Raw genomic sequence first — 25,223 nt, 5'->3', positions numbered from 1 at the left:
GTCAATTGCGTCCCACTATCAATGGGTCCTGATTATTCTTTCATTATCCATGGCAGTTGAGTTTTCTGTCGCCACCTGAAATACCTGCTTTGAGGGAGTGGCATTAGTTTTTCTTTCATTGGCAGGCCAGCCTGCCCCATACACTTCTTGCATCCCTCAAAGCTCACAATGAATGTGGGGTGAAGGGGGCCGTCATTTTTACTGCAGCGCAAATGGTGCTACCTTTTTTGTTATGCAATGTATTTGAAGCAATTTAATCATCCTTTATATTTACATCATGTATTCTATGCGAACGCTTTTCACTTAACCCAGTTTGTAGCATGCCACTAACTGGTTTGCCCTTCCTTTTTCTAGGTCGTGTACAGTTGCCTAGTGGGAACCATGTACAGTTCAATCAAACGGTCAGTAACCAGATTAACTCCAGCGGGCAGTATCAGTACCACACAGTGCACAAGGATTCAGGCCTGTACAAGGACCTGCTGCACAAGCTCCATCTGGCGAAGGTGGGCGACTGCATGGGGGACAATGCTGACAAACCCTTGAGGCGCAACAACAGCTATACATCCTACACCATGGCCATATGCGGCATGCCTCTGGATTCCTTCCGCCCGAGGGATAATGAACCAAAGGGGGACGAGCTAGAGAAGCTCACCTGGACAGGAGCGGAGAACAAGAAGCGTACGCGGATGGACAGCTATACCAGCTACTGCAATGCTGTGGCGGACCCTCTCCCAGAGGTGGCTGAGGTAGACGAGAGCAAGGTGGAGTTGGAGCCTGAAGACCCGAAAGGCAGCACCCACTCTCTAGAGGAATGGCACGACCAGGACAAGCCAGAAATTAACATGCTCTTCCAGTTCCTGCAGATCCTCACTGCCTGCTTTGGCTCCTTCGCACATGGTGGCAATGATGTCAGGTCAGTGGATTTCTACCAGTTAGTGACTTGTCACTCTACTTTTAGTTGTGCTTAAATAAGCCTAATGCGTTCTTTTTGAAAACCGTCTGGTAGGAGAGTTGAGATTGAGCAGTGATCGAAGCACAACCTAGGAAAGTGTCAGACGGAAATCGAATTAGTCTCCATTGCGTGCTGGTGTGTTCTAAATAGGGAAACAAAGCTGCCCTTGTTGCTTTGACATCCAGTGGCCCGTTGTTTCTAACTGCCACCCACAAAGACGATGCCTGTTTGTTCTTCACAAAAACAGCTCGAAACGGTTTGTAGCAGCCACTGTAAAAGGCATCGGTCTATCATAATGGCCCCTTGTGATTGTGGCTTCCCACTACTGCGTGCTGGAACAAACCTGCAATCCGTTGTTCTACCTACCTCCCTAGCTAGGCTTAGTGGTGTGTCCGAAAGCTATGCAGTTATGTTTCAAGCTTATAACAATTAGTGCCTGCCCCAAGCTAGTTTTACCCTGTACCGTAGGTGCAGTTTAGTTGGAGGAAAATATCCTTGCAGCAACGGTACTTCTAACGCCACACTTTTTATTTCATTTTTTAAAATTATTTCATTTAAAGACTGCTTATTGGAGATTTGGTAGTTTCAGCAAGGTTTATTTTTTTGGTGGAGGGGTCCTTTTTATTGACAGACAGGCTTAGTAACTTTATGGTTGTATGCTTACACGTGTTGACGCCACTTGTGCACTGTGACGTTCTTAAAGAGTGACAATTGTTTAATCGAACATCTGATAACACTGATATGTAAAAGCACAGTCCAGAAATGCTTTAGTGGTGTTAAGGTGACTAAATAGCTTCAGGTCACCCTCTTTCTGTCCAAAAGGACTAACCGTTTCGCCAATTGTACATTTAAAAATCCGCAATTAAAATGTGTATTAAATTCCCTTCACCCTAGTTGTATGCATAGTCTGGATTTAGATTTTGGATCTGACTCCTAAAGAATTGGCTCCATAGGAGTCAGTTGTAAAACTAGATAATAAACTGGCATGTCTTGCGTACACACCACTGTATTTGTGGCTCTAGGTTTGCAATCACACTTTTATAAAAACAGTTTAACTGTAGTTCCTTTACTCCCAGAAACTTCTGGTTTAGTTTTTAGCAGTGAGGAGGGTGAGCCAAGTGTTTAATAAGGTTTCTGTCCGATTGCTGTTTTCTTCTAACTTGTGAATGTTTTAATTTCAGTAATGCCATTGGACCCCTTGTTGCCTTGTGGCTGGTCTATCAAACCGGTGACGTTGCTACCAAAGCGAATACTCCGATCTGGCTGCTACTGTACGGAGGCATAGGCATTTGCATCGGACTGTGGGTTTGGGGCAGGAGAGTGATTCAAACCATGGGCAAAGATCTAACGCCAATCACACCTTCCAGGTAAGCGCAGAGACTTATTTGAACGGCTTCTTTCACCCTACGCCTTGCTTTTTCCAACTTCTTTCAGTATGAATGCATTTTTGTAGCTTTAATTCTTCTTTGTATCAGAAGGTACTTAAAGCCCAGAACATGACCTCTTGATAGTGGTATTAATATTTTGTAAAACAGCAGATGGTTTTGAGGTTTGTGTTTTGCATGTTGACTAATTCACATAATGGATATAGCACAGCATAAGCAGCCGAAACGTATTCTTTCTTCTCGCACAACTGGTATAGCATTTCTGCATACAATCTGATCGCACTACTTCAGCACCCCTGAATAACCAATACCACTCTAGTCCGTCTTTTCTTCAGTAGTTCTCCGCTGCACCAACATTCTCTGGGATGCACACGAGTTCTGGTCACTGCCCACGTGTACATCCAGGAATGGCTTTCACCATCATGATTTTGTTTAATTCCTCCAAGTGTGTTTTGTTGGAACACGTAATAGATCTTGTTAATTTAAGAAGGGGAATGCTTAACTGGGCACTTTTTTCTTGCCAGTTTTAAAATACTAGCCAAAATAATTAGGATAGATTTGCCACCTAAAACTTGACCCCACATGCTCTGCACTTTAATGTTGTATTTTCCACCTTATTACTGTATGAAGTACTCCTTAGAACCAGTCTTCACTGCAATATTTCTTGTGAATGAGACTGATCACTTGGTACCCCATTGTGGTCCCTCGGAAGCTTGACACCTGAACAATTGAACTCTGGACTTGACATCTCCTCTTTGTAATAGTTTGGCTCCTTGACCCTTTGTTACAGGCTTCCTACAGTTCTTGGAAGCATTCGTCAATGACTCTAAAATGGTGAGAAGAGGTCCTACCAACCCTTTGGATCAATATTCTTTGTCTGCAAACTCTCCACCAGACTCGAGGGAAGCTATAGACCTAGGTAACAGTTTAATCTCTTCAAAATCTCTGATAGCATTGGACAAGAAAAAGGTGAATGGATTCGAAGGGTAAAGCCACCTGAACGGCTATACGCATCCCTAAGCAGTGATCTCAGTTTTTGAGCACTAGGACCATGCTTTTTTCAAATTTACCAGGGCTGTTCCCAAACTTTGTCTCAGAGTAAAGTGGATACTCCATTGAAATTCTAGATTGATGCCACAATGTTAAAGCGGATAAGTTCAGCAATTTCCTTGTTGTCTTATCTGGGCCCCGGCCCCTAGCTCTGTAACGTGCTGCCAGACCTGCGGAGAAGCTGTCGATCCTTGACCGCCTTCCGCAAACATTAAACTTGGCTCTTCTAACTCTTGCCTGTTTCTGGCCAAGCCACCTATCCAATGTCTAGCGCTGGAAACTTTTTGGGTAGAGAAGTGCACTACAAAACCATGAGTTCTCTGTTGAACTGCAGCTCATGCTATTTCTTGGAGGCCATTCTTGTGGCTCAACCTCACTGAGCTTTAATGTACTGCACGAGATTCTAGAGTCTCCTGTTAATCTTTTTGATGCTCCCTCCAATTCTTTTAACCTCCGTGTCAATGTGGATTTAAAGTCTGATGTGTAAGTATCAATCCGTTCTGCCTTAATCATATCAGAAATTCAACTGAACATACACAGGAGGGATCCATGCCATTCATTGGCCTTGTTCTAAATCTAATTGAAAAGGCATCGAAGTCAGCCTTGCTAGCTGCAGCCTAGTCCTTTCTGTACACTAAAGGACTACCTACCGGAGATGATTGATAACCCTTTGGCTACTCTAGAGTGCTACACTGTAGTTTGTCAATGACTTGAACACTGCCTCCACCGTTTCATACTCCCTTGGGTGGCAATCTTGTGGCATGGTGACAATACTAATATGTGCTACTGTAAATAATGGTTATAGGTCAGGTTCTGGTGTTCTCCACGGTGATGGCAGTAGTCTTGAAATGGTGCACATTAAAACTGCACTAAGGAAACTAGTTGGCACAGCACAAGCCCAGTGCACAACTTTGCAGAATCTGCTCATGGAGCAATATGCAGTCTCGCAGTGTGATGAGCCCTGCACACATACTGGGAGCAGAAACCCCAATTATGGCTGGTACTACCTGGAATGGATTTAGAGCAGACTTATTGCTTCAGCATATTTAAAAGGAAGATTCTTCTCCGTGCCAGATATCCCAGCTTATTGTAGTTTTGACAGAGAATTCCTATGTAAATCGAACCCCAGAATACCCCATAACTTGTCACATGGCAATTAGCCTTCCAAGAGGGCTAGAAACGTAGTGCCTATAGTGGATGCAGTTGTCTTTACAGCATAAGTGGGTAGTTTTCTCTCTTGTAATATATAGATTGTTCCTGGACTCTTGCGAGCTAAAGCTCTATGGTCTCTGAAAGTTTTTGGTAGTCAAAACCTCCAGTGTGACCCTAATAAGGATGATTTGTTAATAGATTTTGACCTCTATTTTAGATACGGGAACAAAGCCTTAAGTGGAAGGGAGTCCTGAGATTTATGCTGAAGCTTGGGTTCAAAACCGTAGATGAGACTGCGACTCTGATCTTGTACAGTTAGAGACCCGCTACCAAACTAGACTAGTAATTTGCGGTTCGAGGCATATGGGCTGCAGATGGTACATTTATTAATAGATCGCCATCTGGTGTTGGACTCTGATGATTGCACTTGTTGTTCTTCTGGAGAAGTCTTTTGTAGTCACGAGACTGGTGACTCCTCCCTTGGGTGGTGCACATGGGCATCGGCTCCATCCTTGGATTGTTTTTTTGTTTTTTTTTCGCCATCAGGTTTGGATGAGGATCGAAGCGCTCCGGATCGACTTCGAGAAAAGTTATATTTCGGCGCGTATTCCCTTTCCAATTCGACGGTATTGTTTATTGAGCGCAAGTTCATTTCCATTCTGACGCGCTTCGAAGTCAACAAAAAATTCCAACTCTACGTCGAGACCGGGAGGCCTATCGACGTAGTCCAGCCCGGAGTCCATGGAAAGGACTCCATTCAAAAAATGTCTGTGGTGCTAAATTCCCACACAAGGACCTACACGAGGTGTGCAACCTCTGTATCACCGGACCACGAATCCAGAGACTGTGAAGCCTGTGCGGCTCTCTCCTCCAAGTCGACGATTAGAAACCATCAAGCCCGAAGACATGAGATGTCGAGGATGGAGTCCGATGCAATCCCAGAACTGTTCGAGGTCCAACACCCTGAGGAGGAAGAAGAAGATTAGGACTGGTCGGGGTCGGAAGCGGACGAGTCTGAAGTCGAAGTTGACGTTCATCAAACCGTGAGTGACGACGTCCCTTTGCCAAAAAACCGGCCCGATTGGTGTCGACCCCGCCTTCAAGCCCGGTCAGACAACCAAAAAGAGTTTCCGACGCCCCGCCTTCGGGCTCTGCAACGAAACCGAAACTCTCGGCCTCCCACCACGTCGGAGCTGAGAAACGGTCGACATCGAAGCTCCATACCAAAGAGCTCGCACTCGAAACATTCCACGTCGATACCGAAACATGCTTTGACGTCGAAGACTACCTCCACACCGAAAAAATCGGACTCGAGCAAAATCTCGGTGCCGAAAACACAGAACACTGAGATACAGAAACAAAGGCACCTTTCGGACCCGAAAACTTCGGTACCGATACAGGAGCAACAAACAGATCCAAAACAAAAGACTTTGTTCATTGATCCACAAACTTGCATGGTGGTGACAACTACCTAAAAAGAGGAAGACTCGACCATCGGAGGACAAAGCTCCTCCGCCTAAGAAGAGAACAATGGGGACAAATACAACTCCTCCCCTTTCTCCACAACCTATGGACACACCCTCATCCTCCTCTTCCTCATACTCTGTCATCTATTCCTACACCACGCCCATCTACACCTCTAACCGATGTAGAAAGTGACACAGGGGATGGGGACCTTCCTAGGGATGATAACAATACTATCCCAGAAGACACAGACCCATGGGAGGATTATGACGCAGTGTCGGATAATGATAATGACCCTGACCTGTATCCCTCAAAACCCTCTCCCCCTGATGATAATTCGGATTTTGCACAACTAATTAATAGGGCAGCAAAATACCACAAGGTAGATTTACGTACAGAACCTCAGATAGATTTCCTTTTAGAAACACTACCTGCTGCACAAAAATCCTCAGGGACCCTACCAATGCTTAAAGGTCTCCTCACTCATACATCAGCCATATTCAGAGACCCAGTGAGGGCTAGGGTATTAAACCCAAGAATTGATAAAAGTATAAGGCAGCCCCAAAAGACCCAGTATTTATTAAGGGGCAAATACCTCTGGACTCGTTAGTAGTCTCAAACGCTCGTAAGAGGGCTAACTCACTAACAGCAGGAGAAGCTCCTTCTCCTGACAAGGAGTCAAGTTAATAGATGCCTCCGGCAAAAGAGTTGCATCCCAAGCAGCAAACAGCTGGCGCATAGCAAACACTCAGGCGCTACTTGCACGTTATGATAGAGCTCATTACGATGAGTTAGAAAAACTCATTACACATCTCCCTAAGGAACATCAGAAAAGGGCAGATCAGCTGATACAGGAAGGAAAGATAATAACTAACACTTCCATTAAGTGCGCCTTAGACTCAGCAGACACTGCAGCAAGATCCATAAACACCAGCATCATGTTAAGAAAACATGCATGGCTCAGGGTTCAAACAGGAAGTACAGACTTCTTTATTGAATCAGCCCTTTGATGGTAAAACACTCTTCGGCTCAGGTACAGATGAGGTGTATGAAAAAGGACACAAAAGGCTAAGTCAATGGGAGCATTACAACAGCCAGCTCACAGGGGTTCATTTCGTAGATCCACCTATAGAGGCAGATCAAAGAATACAGGCAGAAGCCAGCAATCAACCTCTTTTACACCAACATCCCCCAGAGGGAATGCTAGAGGCAGTTACAGAGGTAACAACAAGGGTAGAGGTCGCGGAAACAACCACCAACTCTCCTACCCCAAAACAGTGACTTCATACAGCTCCCCCCAGACCATATAACACCGGTCGGGGGACGCCTATCACAATTCCGACCTGTCTGGGAAAACATCACAGACAGGTGGGTGAGACAAATTATCCAACCTGGTTATTGCCTAGAACTCACAGCTACCCCACCAAACATCCCCCCCCCCCCCCCCCCCGACAGCGTCCAATGAGTCAAGATCTGACATTATTAAAACAGGAAGTACTATCACTGCTACAAAAGCATGCTATAGAGAAGGTTCCACAACATCAACAGGGGACAGGAGTATACTCTCTATACTTCCTAATTCCCAAAAAGACTGATCTCTAAGGCCAATACCAGACCTCGGACCTCTCAATGCATACATAAATTCGGAACATTTCCACATGGTCACGTTACAACAAGTACTTCCTTTACTGAAGAAAGGGGACTTTCTTTCTACACTGGATCTAAAAGACGCCTACTTTCATATCCCAATTCACAAAGCCCACAGAAAATACCTCGGGTTTGTAGTAGAAGGACAACATTATCAGTTCAAAGTCCTTCCGTTTGGCGTCACAACAGCACCAAGGGTGTTCACGAAATGCCTAGCAGTGGTTGCAGCACACCTAAGACAGCAAATACATGTCTTTCCTTACTAAGACGACTGGCTAATAAAGGCCACGTCACAAAAGGAATGTCTTCAAAACACCCAACTGCTGCACCAGCTAGGGTTTACGGTGAACTACACAAAATCCCACCTGCAACCAAACCAAATGCAACAGTATCTAGGGGCTACTATAGATACAGAAAAAGCCAGAGTATACCCCAATCCAGTCAGGATTCAGACAATGCTTACATTGATTCAAAGGTTTCAACCGCAACACTCATTAACAGCTCGAGTGTTCATGCAGTTATTGGGGATGATGTCCTCTTGCATACTGCTAATCCCATACGCCAGACTACAAATGCGTCCGCTTCAAGAATGTCTAGCAACACAGTGGAATCAGGCTCAAGGTCAGATTACAGATCTGGTGTTGGTAGACGACTGCACGCATCACTCAAGTGGTGGAATACAGCAAACATTTCCAAAGGGCGGTCGTTCCTAGAACCAATTCCACAAGTGGTGCTAAGAGCGGATGCATCGCTCCCCGGATGGGGTGCTCACATGGACAAATACACAGTACAAGGAAGATGGAATGTACAGCAAAAAAGACTGCACATAAATCACCTAGAACTACTAGCAGTGTTCCTAGCATTAAAAGCTTTTCAAATGCATGGTCTCAACAAAGCAGTCCTGATCAGAACAGACAACATGACAGCAATGTATTACATTAAAAAAACAATGGGGGACACACTCCAACTATCCAGACTAGCGCAGGAAATCTGGAGATGGGCCATTCCTCAAAACATCACTCTCGTGGTGGAATACAACGAACATTTCCAAAGGGTGGTCGTTCCTAGAACCAATTCCACAAGTGGTGCTAAGAGCGGATGCATCGCTCACCGGATGGGGAGCTCACATGGACAAATACACAGTACAAGGAAGATGGAATGAACAGCAAAAAAGACTGCACATAAATCACCTAGAACTACTAGCAGTGTTCCTAGCATTAAAAGCTTTTCAAATGTATGGTCTGAACAAAGCAGTCCTGATCAGAACAGACAACATGACCGCAATGTATTACATTAAAAAAACAATGGGGGGACACACTCCAACTATCCAGACTAGCGCAGGAAATCTGGAGATGGGCCATTCCTCAAAACATCTATCTGTTAGCCGAACACCTACCAGGAGTTCAAAATCAGACAGCAGACAGTCAGAACAAATACACGAATGGGAACTGCACAACCAAATATTGCAGCTATTCTTCCAAAGATGGGGACAACTAGAGATGGATCTCTTTGCCACTCATCAGAACGCAAAATGCCAAAGCTTCGCATCCAGGTACCCACACCACCTGTCACACGGCAATGCATTATGGATAAATTGGTCCAGCAAATTTGCATACGCCTTCCCCCTCTCCCACTAATTCCATTAGTGGTTCGAAAACTGCAACAGCATTCAATGACCATGATACTGGTAGCACCAACGTGGGCACGGCAGCCGTGGTTCACCACGCTCCTACAACTCTCACAAGTGCCACACCAAAAACTAAGAATCTCACCCATGCACCTTACACAGAACCATGGAGAAATAATGCACCCAGATCCCAAACAACTGAACCTAGCGATCTGACTCCTGAGATCTTAGAATTTGGATACTTAAATTTACCTCCAAACTGCATGGAAATTATTAAGCAAGCAAGACGTCCCACCACCAGAGCCTGCTATGCAGCAAAGTGGAAGAGGTTTGCTGTATACTGTAACAGTAACATCAACCCTCTGGACGCATCTACACAAAATATTATTTGCTACTTACTACACTTACAGCAATGTAACCTTGCTTATACCTCCATTAGAGTACATCTTGCAGCTATAGCAGCATACCTGCAAAACAGGCAACATCTATCCTTGTTTAGGGTACCCGCAATTAAGGCTTTCATGGAAGGACTCAAGAGTTATTCCACCAAGACTACCACCTTCCCCAGTCTGGAACCTTAACATAGTGCTCACCAGACTAATGGGACCACCTTTTGAACCTATGCATAGATGTGAAAAAAAATTCTCACATGGAAAGTGGCCTTCCTTATAGCCATTACCTCCCTTAGGAGAGTAAGTGAGTTACAGGCATTAACAATACAAGAACAATTTCTACAACTACACCAAAATATGGTTCTTAGAACAAACCCAAAGTTCTTACCTAAAGTAATTTCAGCATTCCACATCAATCAACCAGTGGAACTACCAGTCTTCTTTCCAAAGCCACAGACGGTAGCAGAAAGGGCCCTACATACACTAGATGTCAAAAGGGCAATTACATAGAAAGAACTCCAACTTTCAGAAAAACGAAACCACTATTTGTAGTGTTTTCCCCAACACATAAAGGCAATCCTATCTCTAAAGCAGGCATTTTGCCAGATGGATTATAAAATGTATACAAATATTTTACATTAAAGCAAAGAACATTATCTGTTCCCCCCCTAGAGCTCATTCTACACGCAAACTAGGGGCATCTATGGCATTCTTAGGGAAAATTCCCCTAGATGACATTTGCAAAGCAGGAACTTGGTCTACACCACATACCTTCACAAAACACTACTGTGTTGACGTGCAGGCAACATAACAAGCAAGAGTGGGCCAGGCTGTATTAAAAACTTTATTCCAAACTGTTGCAACAGACACTGGTAACCACCGCTAGGGAGTTAACTGCTGTGTAATCTATTCGTAAATGTACCATCTGCAGCCCATATGCCTCGAACGGAATATGCTACGTCAGTATGCATCTGTTCTTGGCATAGAGGGCTGCAGAGTGCTACATGCCCTCCCTGCCTCCCCGGAAACCTGTGTCTGTTCCAGCATTATCTTATTTAGATACACTTACATGGGCATCTCTTTCTGTATTCTATCATACTACTCCATCTAACCCTACTATGGCAAAACAATCTAAGGATGGAGCCGATGCCCATGCGCACTATCACCCAAGGGAGGAGTCACCAGTCTAGTGACTACAAAAGACTTCTCCAGAAGAAAAACAAGTGCAATCATCCGAGCCCAACACCAGATGGCGATCTATTCATAAATGTAACACTCTGCAGCCCTTTATGCCAAGAACAGATGCATACTGGTAAGTAGCATATTCCTTCCAATTTATTAATCCAAATTTTCACAATGCTTTCAGTCCTGTGCACAACTGCGAAATGCACCACAATGAATGTGCTTTTTGATACTCTGCGACGCTAACTGTATCCAAAAATGTCAACCCATTGTGGGTCGAGCAGTGATGAGATCCTTATTGCCCAGGTCGGGAGCTCATTTCTATTCCCTGTACTGTCCCTTGTTGTGTTGCTATCTCCAAATTGCTGGGTAACTCCTGTGTGGTTTGGCGCTATCTACGTGTAGTCAAAACATAAATTACTAAAACATTGGTATTGAGAAATCCGTTGTGCTCATAGCAATATGTACTGCTGTTGTCCGTGTCTGACAGTGCGTGAGCTGCTCCAATTATATATCCTTTGAGGAGTCGGTCCTGGAGACAGTGTGTGAAAGAATATCCATCCGTAGGATAGCCAGATTGTGAAACACAGAACATGACTGACAAACACAAATAGTCGGTGGAAGCAACTAATTAGTTGTGATGTGTGTCCGAATGTGTTCAAGTGCAGAAACTGGGGTAGCCATCTAACCCGTAGTTCCTGCAGTGAGCAACCATGTGTTTTTACATACACATGGTTTCAGACAATGACGTGTTTTTTTTCAGGCAAGCTACCCCAGGTAGTGGGCACAGGAGGGTCCAGAAAATAACAGGAGCGCTTACCTAGCTGTGTCCGAAACGGACTGTTGGTTGGTGACTCATCCCTTAGTAAGTTGGTCTAGGGCGGCTGACCGCTTTTCCCCAGAGCACCTCGTTGCTCAAAACCTATAACCGAAATGAGGGTATAGGGAGAGCATGCAGTCAATAGCATTACCGTATATTCTTCTTACCGAGGACTCTTGAAAATGTCCGGCAGTATTGGATTAAAGAGATGCATACTCGCGGAAGGTGGCGCTGCAACTAGCCGTGTTCCTGCGCTGGTTCCTGTGAAGTGTAACTCCGGGGGTGGGTTATTTAGAACGGCATGTTAGCATGCTGCTGCCAGTGCGCGTGGGGATAGCGGCCATCTTGGGAATAAACTTTATTGCTAATTGTTTGACACTTAGAATGCTAGAGTTCTTTTCTATTTTTTAAGCGGGTGCTGGTTAATTGAGCCTAGAATTTGATTAGCAATGGGAGCCCTGATGGAACTGAACATTTTTTGTGGTAGAGTGGGTGGTCGATGGTAATGGCCCTACTTATAATATTTGCTTGGGATGCTCTTGAAGTAAGTTGTCTCATAGCATAATAAAATTCGATCCAAGAGCAACGTAGAGTGGACCCTCTATGCATATTGACTGGTCCCTTACCGATAATCAGACCCCCCAGGATATAGCGGCATGGAATAGCAAATTTAGCGGCACAAAAATGGAAATTTAGCGGCACAAATATGGAAATTTTGCGGAATTTTGTGGCCATTTTTCCTACAACAAACACAGATATCTTAGTTTTTTTAGTTATTTAACAACATGAAGCTATGTATATTTGGTTTCTTTACAATGTAGACACTTTGGGGCAGATTTACAAGCCCCTTGCGCTGCTTTTTTGAGCTTGGTGCCACTGTACCTGCTGCACTAATGATGGCTATACCTATCGCCCCTTTTATTAGTAAGCACGTTAAATAGTACAGTGTATTTTGAACACAACCTGATATCCCACCGGATGCCCGTTCGACAGACCTAACCACTAGAGAGAGAGCAGTCAAAACCGCCAAGTGGTCACTTGCTACACAGTAGCGAACTGCATGTTGGTACTTGTAGTTTCGTTGCAAAATGTCAGCCTGCAAATCGTCTCCGCTTTAAAAGCGGGGACTGGTTGAAGTTGACACCCATGACATGGGGCCACTTGACGCCCGTGTTACATTTCTCGCCTCTAGGATTTTTCCCATGGCTCACTCCCAGGGGGAAATGGTCTGCAATAGGTGAGCTCAACCCTCAGACTTCATCCCTTGTCCAGCGCGCCTCTGCAGATACCCCGTCCCGTGTGCGCCTCAGCTCTCTCGGCTGAGTGGTTCTGTCTGTTTATCTTGAGGGACAAACATCTCTGCACGGCGCTCCGTCTCCAAGCCAGCGAATAGGGTGACCAACTGGCATTGGTGCAAATTCAGGACGGTGAGTGTAAAAATTCAGGACAAAGGGTCAAAATTCAGGACAGGAGCTCAAAATTCAGGACAAAACTTCAAGACAATAGGTACGTTTTAGAGACACATCAGAGGTCGCGCAATAGTATATAAGTAAGCCCAGCCATTTCCAAACATATTCAACCGTTTGCAAACCTATCCATCATGTATCCTTCCATCTATCATTTCACTCATCCATCCCTTCATCCATCCCCTCATCCATCCTTTCACTCGTCTCCATTATCCATCCACCCTTTCACCCTATCCATCTGTACACTTATCCATCCACTCTTCATCCCATCCATTCACTCATCCATTCAGCCATTTACCCTTTCACCAATCACTTTCACCTTTCACTTACTAATCCTTCCACCCATCCACTATTTTAGTCATCCATCCATCCTCCCTTTCTCTCTCTCCATCGACCCTTTCACTTAGCCATCCATCCTTTCACCCACCCATCATCCATCCATCTGTCCTTCCCCCTCATCATCCATCCTTTCCCTCATCACCCAGCCATCCTTTTCCCTCATCATCCATCCATCCTTTGCCCTCATCATCCATCCATCCTTTGCCATCATCCATCCATCTACCCACCCACCCACTCTTCATCCATCCATCCTTCCCCTCATCCATCCATCCTTCCCCTCATCATCCATCCTTCCCCTCATCCATCCATCCTTTCACCCACCCCCTCATCATCCATCCCCTCATCATCCATCCATCCTCCCTTCCCCTCATCATCCATCCATCCTCCCTTCCCCTCATCATCCATCCATCCTCCCTTCCCCTCATCATCCATCCTTTCACCCACCCCCTCATCATCCATCCTTTCACCCACCCCCTCATCATCCATCCTTTCACCCACCCCCTCATCATCCATCCTTTCACCCACCCCCTCATCATCCATCCTTTCACCCACCCCCTCATCATCCATCCTTTCACCCACCCCCTCATCATCCATCCTTTCACCCACCCCCTCATCATCCATCCTTTCACCCACCCCCTCATCATCCATCCTTTCACCCACCCCCTCATCATCCATCCTTTCACCCACCCCCTCATCATCCATCCTTTCACCCACCCCCTCATCATCCATCCTTTCACCCACCCCCTCATCATCCATCCTTTCACCCACCCCCTCATCATCCATCCTTTCACCCACCCCCTCATCATCCATCCTTTCACCCACCCCCTCATCATCCATCCTTTCACCCACCCCCTCATCATCCATCCTTTCACCCACCCCCTCATCATCCATCCTTTCACCCACCCCCTCATCATCCATCCTTTCACCCACCCCCTCATCATCCATCCTTCCCCCCACCATCCATCCTTCCCCTCATCATCCATCCTTCCCCTCATCATCCATCCTTCCCCTCATCATCCATCCTTCCCCTCATCATCCATCCTTCCCCTCATCATCCATCCTTCCCCTCATCATCCATCCTTCCCCTCATCATCCATCCTTCCCCTCATCATCCATCCTTCCCCTCATCATCCATCCTTCCCCTCATCATCCATCCTTCCCCTCATCATCCATCCTTCCCCTCATCATCCATCCTTCCCCTCATCATCCATCCTTCCCCTCATCATCCATCCTTCCCCTCATCATCCATCCTTCCCCTCATCATCCATCCTTCCCCTCATCATCCATCCTTCCCCTCATCATCCATCCTTCCCCTCATCATCCATCCTTCCCCTCATCATCCATCCTTCCCCTCATCATCCATCCTTCCCCTCATCATCCATCCTTCCCCTCATCATCCATCCTTCCCCTCATCATCCATCCTTCCCCTCATCATCCATCCTTCCCCTCATCATCCATCCTTCCCCTCATCATCCATCCTTCCCCTCATCATCCATCCTTCCCCTCATCATCCATCCTTCCCCTCATCATCCATCCTTCCCCTCATCATCCATCCTTCCCCTCATCATCCATCCTTCCCCTCATCATCCATCCTTCCCCTCATCATCCATCCTTCCCCTCATCATCCATCCTTCCCCTCATCATCCATCCTTCCCCTCATCATCCATCCTTCCCCTCATCATCCATCCTTCCCCTCATCATCCATCCTTCCCCTCATCATCCATCCTTCCCCTCATCATCCATCCTTCCCCTCATCATCCATCCTTCCCCTCATCATCCATCCGTCCCCTCATCATCCATCCGTCCCCTCATCATCCATCCGTCCCCTCATCATCCATCCGTCCCCTCATCATCCATCCGTCCCCTCATCATCCATCCGTCCCCTCATCACCCACCCGTCCCCTCATCACCCACCCGTCCCCTCATCATCCATCCGTCCCCTCATCACCCACCCATCCATCCTTTCACCCACCCATCCATCCTTTCACCCACCCATCCATCCTTTCACCCACCCATCCATCCTTTCACCCACCCATCCATCCTTTCACCCACCCATCCATCCTTTCACCCACCCATCCATCCTTTCACCCACCCATCCATCCTTCCCCTCCATCCTTCCCTTCATCCATCCATCCTTCCCTTCATCCATCCATCCTTCCCTTCATCCATCCATCCCTTCATCCATCATCCAGCTACCCTTCCACCCATACATCCAGCTATTTAAATTTTCTCTCCATCCTTCCCCTCTCCAATCCATCCATCCTCTCTCATTATCCATTTATTCAATCTTTCATTCATCCATTCACCCCATATCCTGGAGTACTGAAAGGTGCCATTGCTTGTTTGCCTTCTATGGCCTGTAGTTCTTTTTTTAAATCGGAAAATTGATACTCTGCTAATTCTTTAATCTATAGAATAAAACCATGATTTCATAGTATGCTCATAGAGAGCCCAGCGTTGTTGCACTAAACTTCAGCTTTAAGGAGAAGCTTGCTACGATCCAATGCTAAAAATCGTACATGGATGGAGCACTTAGTGCAACATCTTTAAAGCAAGGTCAGACATTTTGCTAATACAATTCACATTAGAGTAGAAGTGCAAGCACATAGACAGTTCCGGGTGTGCATGCTGCAGATAATCTCTCAGCAATGCAAGATTAGAGTTAAAAATATATATATTAACAGATTTAAGGTAGCGTGTCTTTTGTTTTCAATTTAAATTGTTCTCCGTTTCTTTCCCAAATTGACTTGCTGACTGTGTTTAAAAACAATTTGCCAGGTCAGTAAATGAGCCTTCTCACAGGCCTAAGACTCGAAGTTCCTATTCCTGTCACTGCAAACCCTTTCACATTACACTCGAAGGAGAACTGCTCTGTCCGATTCCTGCTCCATCCTCTGTGACAACAACCCATCCCCCCCCCCTCCTGTTGATGTGCAAGGTGAGGGCTCCCATTGTCATTCTTGTGGGCCAGGAAGAGGTGCGAACGAGCGCAGTCCCGGGCAGCTCTGAATGACAAAGAGCCTAGACCTTCACACTGCCAGCTGCAGCCGAGCTGCTTTAACCCTCTGACCCCAGTGTCTGTAGATCATCTACAGGTGTGGGGCAACCGGTGCATGTCTTTGGATAAAGCAGACCCCCCAAGATATAGCAAAGTGCCGCGATTTCTACAAAAATGCCGATTTCGTGGGCATTTTTGTAAAAATCGCGGCATTTTTTTAAAAAGTGCCGATTTCGCGGCAAATCGCGATATCCTGGAGGGTCTGGATAATATGTTCAGTTTTCTGGTAGGTGTTAAATCAGGGGTTTTGTCCGTGCTAAAGGTCCACTCTATGGTTCTCTGGAGGGCGTGACCGGAGTTGTCAGCAATTTCCCTCAGGTTCACGGCATTGGTCTGTTCTGGTCACCCCTGGGAATAGTCATTTAGCCCGCCGAGGTGGGAAGAAAGCCTAAAGATCCAAAACTGCTCCTTTCTGAACAGGGCTTCCTTTTGTATTTGGGGTGGGATTCCAAACGTGTCCAGTGTAAGTCGGTGGTAGTATGGTTCATTTCTGTGAAATGAGCACACACTTTGTTTTTTTTGTGGTTTTTTTTTGTTGTTTTTTAAACCTGTTTCTCCTGTGTTCAGTAATCCTTGTTTTTACAGGGTGAGTCGTCATCCCCACTTAAGTTGGCAAGTGCAGGTGATGTGATACACGCAATTGTATGTATTACAATTTGTATGTTTTTATCCATGCCAACGAATCGGTCAATGTAACCGTCTTAGTGGCACTTGTGAGGGGGCAGGCTATGCATTGCCCACATAGGTAGTGGTCGACCACAGGAGGTAGATCCCACAGTAGGTTGTGTTGTGGCTCCTTCTTTTTGGGTCTTGTGTTGATCAGCATATCTTTTAGGTCTGCTGTGCTCTTGAATGCAAGTCTCGGGAGCTGGGTGCAAAGTCACCAATCTGGAAGATCCACCAGTGTTTTCTTATGACCTGTCTGATCATATTTGATTCAGGTGTCCAAGTGGTCACGCAGGTCATTATTTTCTTCAGCCTTGGGTGTGTTTCAAGGAGTGCTTTCCTATTGGTGCTGCGGGCTCTTCTCAGCAATTCTTATTTTCTTTACTGGGTTTTGTAATTTTGCTAGACAAGTGGTTTGCTCTGGTTGGTTAAGTTTTCCTGATTGCTACAGTTCCATCTAATGCGAAGAAACTGACCATAGGGGAGATTTTCCCGGAGTGCTTTTGGGTGGAAACTGCTGAATAGTAAAGTACTATGGCTGTCTATAGGTTTTTTTATAATTACTTGATTCCAATTAGTCTTGCTTTAGGCTGATCATTAGGTCCAGGAAGGGTAGTTCCTGGTCAGTTTGAGTGAGACCCGCTACCGAACTAAACTACTAATTTGCGTGTTAACAAATTAACCCAAATTGTCACAATGCTTGCAGTCCTGTGCGCTACTGCAAGACGCACAGCAATGGATGTGCTTTTTGATACTCAGCAAGTGTCCATGTCTTACTGTCCGAATGCTATTTTATTTTAAAGCTCTAGTGTTCTGCGAAGTATGAAGCTAGATAAAATGTCTTGATTTTACTCGGTGCCCCTTACCTGAAGTAGTATCTAATGCTTTACAGTAGGCATGGTTAACTCCTCAGTGCATGCATGCCACTCTTGCACACATTGATGCAAAATCTGGTTATACTGCCATTTTTTCTGCTATGGGAGGAATCCAGTAATTTAACCTTGAATTTTTGTTTTCTTGCAGTGGCTTCAGTATTGAATTGGCATCTGCTCTCACTGTCATGATTGCATCAAACGTTGGCCTTCCCATTAGCACAACACATTGTAAAGTAAGTATTGTTTCGTTTGTTTTTAGGGGGCTAAACATTGCTATAATGAGAACAAGGTCCTAAATGGATATACTGTCTCATGGTGTATATTTGGGGTATATGGGAGACTGCTTTGTAGCGGAAATGTAAGGTGATCGAGGACACTCAATTCGACAATTTGCAGAGAATACATTGCAGACTTATTCGGTGGTTTTTGTCGCCATGCGTAGGTTTTGATCCGGTTTGCTGGCATTTCTATGAAGGGCACAGTTGTAGCTCCTAGAAGATGTGTTTGCGTGAACACTGTCGGCTTCGCTTGATTTGCCTGCTTATACATGTTGCTTGTTTCTTCCAGGTCGGTTCTGTTGTCTCGGTCGGTTGGCTACGCTCGCGGAAGGCTGTTGACTGGCGTCTCTTCCGGAACATCTTTTTGGCGTGGTTTGTCACAGTTCCCATCTCTGGGCTAATTAGTGCTGCAATTATGGCCCTCTTCAAATATGCCATTCTCTGAGCACAAGGGGACCTGATGTAACCCTTTCTATCATCTCGGTGGACTGCACTTCCTGCTCCTCCCCTAATCGAACCACGTCCATGCGTTACTAAGATTTAACCATCCTTCAAAACGAAAGTGGGGACTGGAGGGGGTGGACCATATCGGTATATTTGTGCTGTAAAACTGCTTTTATACTAAATATCTGACTGCTGTCTCCAAATCGTAGCTAATGTACTGTATCGCCATCACACTTAACTTCAGTGTTAAAAAGCTGTGGGTCACTGTATTTTTTTATATCGCAACAAAAATCTCCCAGAAATTGCTTAGTTATTTTCTCCCACATTTTTCGGGGGGAGGAGTAGCAGGGGGGTGGGGGTTAGAAAGAATCCAAGTACTGGCTGGCACAGTGAGTTGGTGCTTGTCAAGGCTCAGTCCTGTTTCCATGCAGGTCGTAAATAAACGTGCACACAGATAAGAGACTAGCCACCATTTTCTTTCTTAATTTTAAAAAAATAAAGTCAAAAGAGAACTGATATTTTGTTTGAAGGAAAGTGAAAGGGTGTATGCAACTTTGTTTCCCTCACTGCTTCGAGCGTGCAGCGATGCTGATTTGGGGGATGTCTGGCAGCAGGTGTGATGTGGTGTGCAGCCCAGGAGATTGGTCTAACATGTAGCGGGCTGCAACATTTTCCAGCTTACATCCATTTTCACTGGTTTGTTCTTGTTGCTAGTGGAATAAATAAAAATAAACAAGCATTAAAACCCACCACCTGTGTCATATATTTTTTCTTTGAGCGCAATCTGCAGAGTAAATCGTTGTTCAATCATAGAGGCAGTGTTCTTTGGATTCAACAGAATGGGAGGAAGGTTATTGGGGTTGGAGTTGGTGGCTAGGTGTGTGGAGTTGAAATGCTGTGCTCCTTTTTAGGGCTCGCCTGGCGTTGGAGCGCAAAGCGCTCCCGCCAGCGAGTTCTATAGTCACCTTCCTCCCTGTCAAGGGAGTAGCAGCTGTGAACGAGCCCGACACAGAGCTGGGAACGAGCCGACTCAGGTCCGTGAACGCGCGGGAACGTCAACGTGCACGTTCACGCGCGTCACGCTCCTGTCCTCCCGCTTCTCTGCCGAGGCGCGCTCCAGGCCGACTTGCGGTTGCGGTGTGCGTCACAGCGTGTTCCAGCGGCCGGAGGTAGGTAAGTGAGGAACGGGGGGGCGGCGGGATTTGTTTGCTTTGTTGCTAGCTCTTTTATACTGTAATAAAATGGAAAGCATGTACGGTATGCTGCGTGTTTGCTGGAGGAAAGCCCTTTCATTTCTCTCGAGGCCTGGCTTTGGTTTGTGCAGTTCATATTTATGGCTTTGCATTCCGTGTTTGTGAGCGCTGCTTTGGTAACTGGGTGGACAAATAAGACTAGATGAAGAAAATAAAATGCTGCAAGGCCTTGAATGGCACAATTCTCCGGTTTCATTTTTTGACGAAAAAAGGTTTTCTTTGGGCAATGTAGACATTTTTCTTTTTGGATCAATTAACTATTTTGAAGTGCTCGTCCTTTTGTTTTTAGGTTTCCTTTACATTGACGGTAGCCTCGTCAGAGTGCTTTGCAAGGAGAGGGGTTCCCCAGGGGAAGCGATGGAAAGGGACATTTAGTTCTGCGACTTCTCGCTAGTGATGCAGGAAGTTGTCTGCTATTCATACCACAGGCCTGCTGGGCCAGGGGAATTTTCGTTGCTTTCTGTGAAATTTCACAGGGTTGCAGGACAGAACTCCAAAGGAAGGGCCTTGTATATTTAACGTTTAATGCTACGCTCACCGAGTGGGATAGAGTTTTATTTTTGGAAGCAGCTCCACGCGCCTCTTCGACTGACGGGTTTGCAGTAGTTTTAGGTTTAGAGGGTGGAGCTACCGTGCGTGGCTGTATGGAGTGGGTATTACCACTTGAATTACGCCCTTGGTGTGATCGGATGTAGGAGTATTGACAAAATCTCAGAGTAGAACTTGTCTTCTGTTGACACCTTCTTTTCTTTAATAGGCTGTACCCCATATGTTGCTACGGCTGCTTTTCCCTGTCAATGAGACATACCAGTGAGATTGGTGATATTAGGATTTTTACTTGAACAAAATCTGTTATGCTGCGTGGTGTAATCTTTTGCGTTTCGCATAGTAACTGTAATGCAAAGTGTCAGAACATCTCTGAGGTTACCCCAACATAAACAACATTGCTTTGGAGTTTAATATGTATGCCTCTTTTGTGCCGTTTATGTGCTTTGAATCTATAGTGAATTGAATAGGGCGCAGGGATAAACTCTAAAAATCTGGACTAGACCATTTTGTTACATTATGCTGTGTAAATCCTTTCGAGTGCAAGTGCCATCCCTCCCTTTCTACCTCAGCTGTAGTTTCTCTGTCCCTAGATTAGGCTTCTCCAGCTAGTAGTTCGGGAGCTATTGGTAGCTTTCCAGTTACCTTTAAGTAGGCTCAGTCTACTAAATAGAAACTATTGTTTGGTTGAATTAATGTATGCTTATCACAATTGAAAAGCATATATTAGAGACAAAGATGTGTGTGTTTTACAAAACTCGTAAGCCGATGTTTGATACAAAATGGTTGTATTTCCAAAATATATTTAAAGTTGGTATTTGAGTAGTAAATCCTGCAGCACCTGGGAGACTTATTACTCCAATTATTTCCTTGGGGCTAGGTGTATTGCAGCTTTGGCTGTTGTGTATTGCCCACACTACAGGCACTCCACTTTGAGAAAAAAACTTTTTTACATGAGTGCTGGAAACCCTGTCTGAAGCTGTGTTGTGATCACTACTGAACATCTTGTATATCGTGGCCACTTGCGTAATCTTGTCTGTTGTGGTCACTTTTACAACACTAGCGCGGGATCCTTTTCATTGAAGATAAGTAGCTCTTAATAGAGAAAAGGTTAGTGACCCCTGCTCTAGAGTCAATGTGGTAGACCTCTTCTTCACTGTGTGTGCTCCTAAGTAAACCACCACTACAGGAGTGTAATTCCACTAAAGCAAACAGCAGGGTAGTATTGGTGGGTCAGTAGAAAGGCATTGGGAGCCCTGCTGGGTCAGAAGGCAGTCGCTTCTGTGGACACTGCAAATAGGGAGAGAGCTGCCTGTTGTTAATATGCCAGGACGCTAAGTGACATCACCTTCAGTAAAAGCAGTGGTTTTGTTCAAAACCTGGGTCTGTCTCAAATCTTACACTTCTATGTGCAAAGAAACGCTTCTCTTCTCGTCGCATTTAAATATATTGTTATTGGTGCCACTGTCTGACTATATTACATGCCTGTAACATTTTTACAGATAGACTTAGTGTATTGTGGTTAGGGAGGTTGTAAGTTACATTTATTGTATAATGTAAATACAAGTAAGGACAATTAAAATCCATACCCCATTTATACTTTCATCTGAGAGTAAATCATTTTGATTTCAATCATCTTCTCACAAAATCGAATGATTAAAGTTGTAGTAGATAACGCATTATCTTTTCCTTTTTAGGTCTCGCCTGTCGATGCGCATGCGCATCGAGCAAGCGAGACTATAGGGGCTCATCCACTCTTTATCCACACTGCAAGGAATCGTGGCGATTCCTTGCAGTGCCCGTGACTTTTAAGGTCAATGCGCATGCGCATTAAGCTTATGCGCATGCGCATTGACCTTAAAAGTCACGGGCGCGTGCATGTCCGTCTTTGTTTACCCGCACCGCCCCCTCCCGCCGTGCCTCCCCTACTCTCCTCCCTCCTCCTCCTCTCCTCCCCTGCCTGCCTGCCGCTTGCCTTGTTTCCAATTATTTCTACACGCAGGCTCCATATCCAGTAGCGCTGCCTGTAAATATCGCGAGCGTTCCTCAGTCCGCCACTGCGGCTGTCCAGGTAAATAAATACAAAATGGTTGCTTGGGCGGGATCGTTAATGGGGCTGCATAGTACAGCCTGCATCTCTCCAATCCATGCATCTCTCCCCTTACCCAGTCTTCGGTTTCCAAACACGCCTCTACTGGTGCTTGCTTTTACTATTGTGCCGAAGATTATTGTGTCGCCGATTTCACGAAGCGCCTTCTGATTTGTTTTTAAGGGTCAGCATTCTAGTGTTGCCTGCTGTACCAGCACGCACGCACCATAGAGTCTGGCACTGCGTAGACTTGAATGCCCTGATCACGTGACCCGGAAATACCGAGCAATCTGGTTTGGCGCGCTCTGGCTTACCTATTTAAAAATAATCGGCCAAGACAAGCCCGTGTACACATCGAGGGAAGCGGGCAGACACTTTTGGTACCAGCGGCATGTAAGTAACCCTCCAGATTTTCCAGCTTGCTAATCTCCATTTTACTTTGAGGACATAGTGCGAAGCCGCATCACTCAGTTAAATTACCCGCTATTCGTTAACACCCTATCTTGGATGTATTTGAGTATATGATCTAGCTGCACTTATTGTTTGCGCCACGTCCCCACCACATTCCACTGCTTTACAAATATTGTGTTAATCTCCTGTTGATTTGGTTCAAAATCAATTGGCGCTCCAATCTTATTAGTGATCTGGTCAATATTCCTCGGTGTTGTGCCTCGTTTTATTAACCAGCGTGCGTTAGAGGGGTGTTTCAGTCTGCCGTGACAGCTGGTGTTGTGTGTTTTCGTTATCAGGTTCAATAGTACTTACTATCGACAATGGTTGTAATTTAAACAGTCTATAAGCAGTCCTCTGAAGTCATTAGATGTAGCTCACTCACCCTCACTCACCCTCAACCCCTCACTCACTCACACTCACCCTCACTCACCCTCACTCACCCACACTCACCCTCACTCACCCTCACTCACCCTCAACCCCTCACTCACCCTCACTCACCCTCAACCCCTCACTCACCCTCACTCACCCTCAACCCCTCACCTACCCTCACTCACCCTCAACCCCTCACCTACCCTCACCCTCACTCACCCTCAACCCCTCACCTACCCTCACCCTCACTCACCCTCAACCCCTCACCCTCACCCTCACTCACCCTCAACACCTCACCCTCACTCACCCTCAACACCTCACCCTCACTCACCCTCAACCCCTCACCCTCAACCCCTCACCCTCAACCCCTCACTCACCCTCACTCTCACTCATCCTCACTCACCCTCAACCCCTCACCCTCACTCACCCTCAACCCCTCACCCTCACTCACCCTCACTCACCCTCAACCCCTCACTCACACTCACCCTCACTCACCCTCACTCACCCTCAACCCCTCACTCACCCTCACCCACACTCACCCTCACCCACACTCACCCTCACTCACCCTCAACCCCTCACTCACCCTCACTCACCCTCAACCCCTCACTCACCCTCACCCTCACTCACCCTCAACACCTCACCCTCACTCACCCTCAACCCCTCACCCTCACTCACCCTCACCTTCACTCACCCTCACTCACCCTCAACCCCTCACCCTCACTCACCCTCAACGCCTCACCCTCAACCCCTCACCCACCTTCACTCACCCTCACTCACCCTCACCCACCCTCAACCCCTCATCCTCACTCACCCTCAACCCCTCACCCACCCTCAACCCCTCACCCACCCTCAACCCCTCACCCCCACTCACCCCCACTCACCCTCAACCCCTCACCCTCAACCCCTCACCCTCACTCACCCTCACTCACCCTCAACCCCTCGCCCACCCTCAACCCCTCACCCTCAATCACTCACCCACACTCACCCACACTCACCCTCACTCACCTTCACCCTCACTCACCTTCACTCTCACTCACCCTCAACCCCTCACCCTCACTCACCCCCACTCACCCTCAACCCCTCACCCTCAACCCCTCACCCTCAACCCCTCACCCTCCCTCACCCTCCCTCACCCTCATTCACCCTCAACCCCTCACCCTCACTCACCCTCAACCCCTCACCCTCACTCACCCTCAACCCCTCACCCTCACCCACACTCACCCACACTCACCCTCACTCACACTCACCCACCCTCACTCACCCACCCTCACCCACCCTCACTCACCCTCACTCACCCTCACTCACTCACCCTCACTCACCCTCAACCTCATGCTAAAGATTTACAAAAAAAACCATTAACAATTCTAAAAGCACTAACTCTAATGCTGCGAGACCTATTGCATTTCTAATGCTTGTTGCAGCTTAGGAGTTTTTGTATTTAAGTTGCAGCTAGCCTAAGACTTCTTAGAAGAAGTCGTCGCAGAGGTTTAGCTGCTGGCTTTTCAGCTTCCATAAAACGTTGTTAATTCTCCAATAAAAGATCTGGTTTGTGTGGTAAAGCAGCAGTTTATTACTTACCTATTTAAATGTTGGAAGTAAATATTTCCTCTGTAGATTTTGGCTTTAGTGCTTCGTTGTTGTTACATGTGCTGCGTGTTTTTTTGGAGTAATATTGTGTTTTTTTTTCCATTATAAAATATAACCGGTCTTGATCAA

At 46.2% G+C, this 25,223-nt stretch overlaps 1 protein-coding gene across 1 annotated transcript in view; it reads left to right on the top strand.

The window, feature by feature from the left end:
* Nucleotides 1–19,546, top strand: part of SLC20A1 (solute carrier family 20 member 1) — a 43,077-nt gene extending 23,531 nt beyond the window's left edge. The window contains exons 8-11 of the mRNA XM_078666823.1: nucleotides 355–913; nucleotides 2,134–2,319; nucleotides 18,224–18,308; nucleotides 18,643–19,546. Coding sequence (XP_078522949.1) covers nucleotides 355–913; nucleotides 2,134–2,319; nucleotides 18,224–18,308; nucleotides 18,643–18,798 — 986 coding nt within the window. The 3' untranslated portion in view covers nucleotides 18,799–19,546. The remainder of the gene's footprint in view (nucleotides 1–354; nucleotides 914–2,133; nucleotides 2,320–18,223; nucleotides 18,309–18,642) is intronic.
* Nucleotides 19,547–25,223: the final 5,677 nt, after the last annotated feature.

The sequence above is a fragment of the Lissotriton helveticus genome, chromosome 11 (assembly GCF_964261635.1).
Source record: "Lissotriton helveticus chromosome 11, aLisHel1.1, whole genome shotgun sequence".
Lineage (NCBI taxonomy): Eukaryota > Metazoa > Chordata > Amphibia > Caudata > Salamandridae > Lissotriton > Lissotriton helveticus.
The sequence above is the reverse complement of the archived record's forward strand: the minus strand, read 5'-3'. Positions and strand labels throughout refer to the sequence as shown.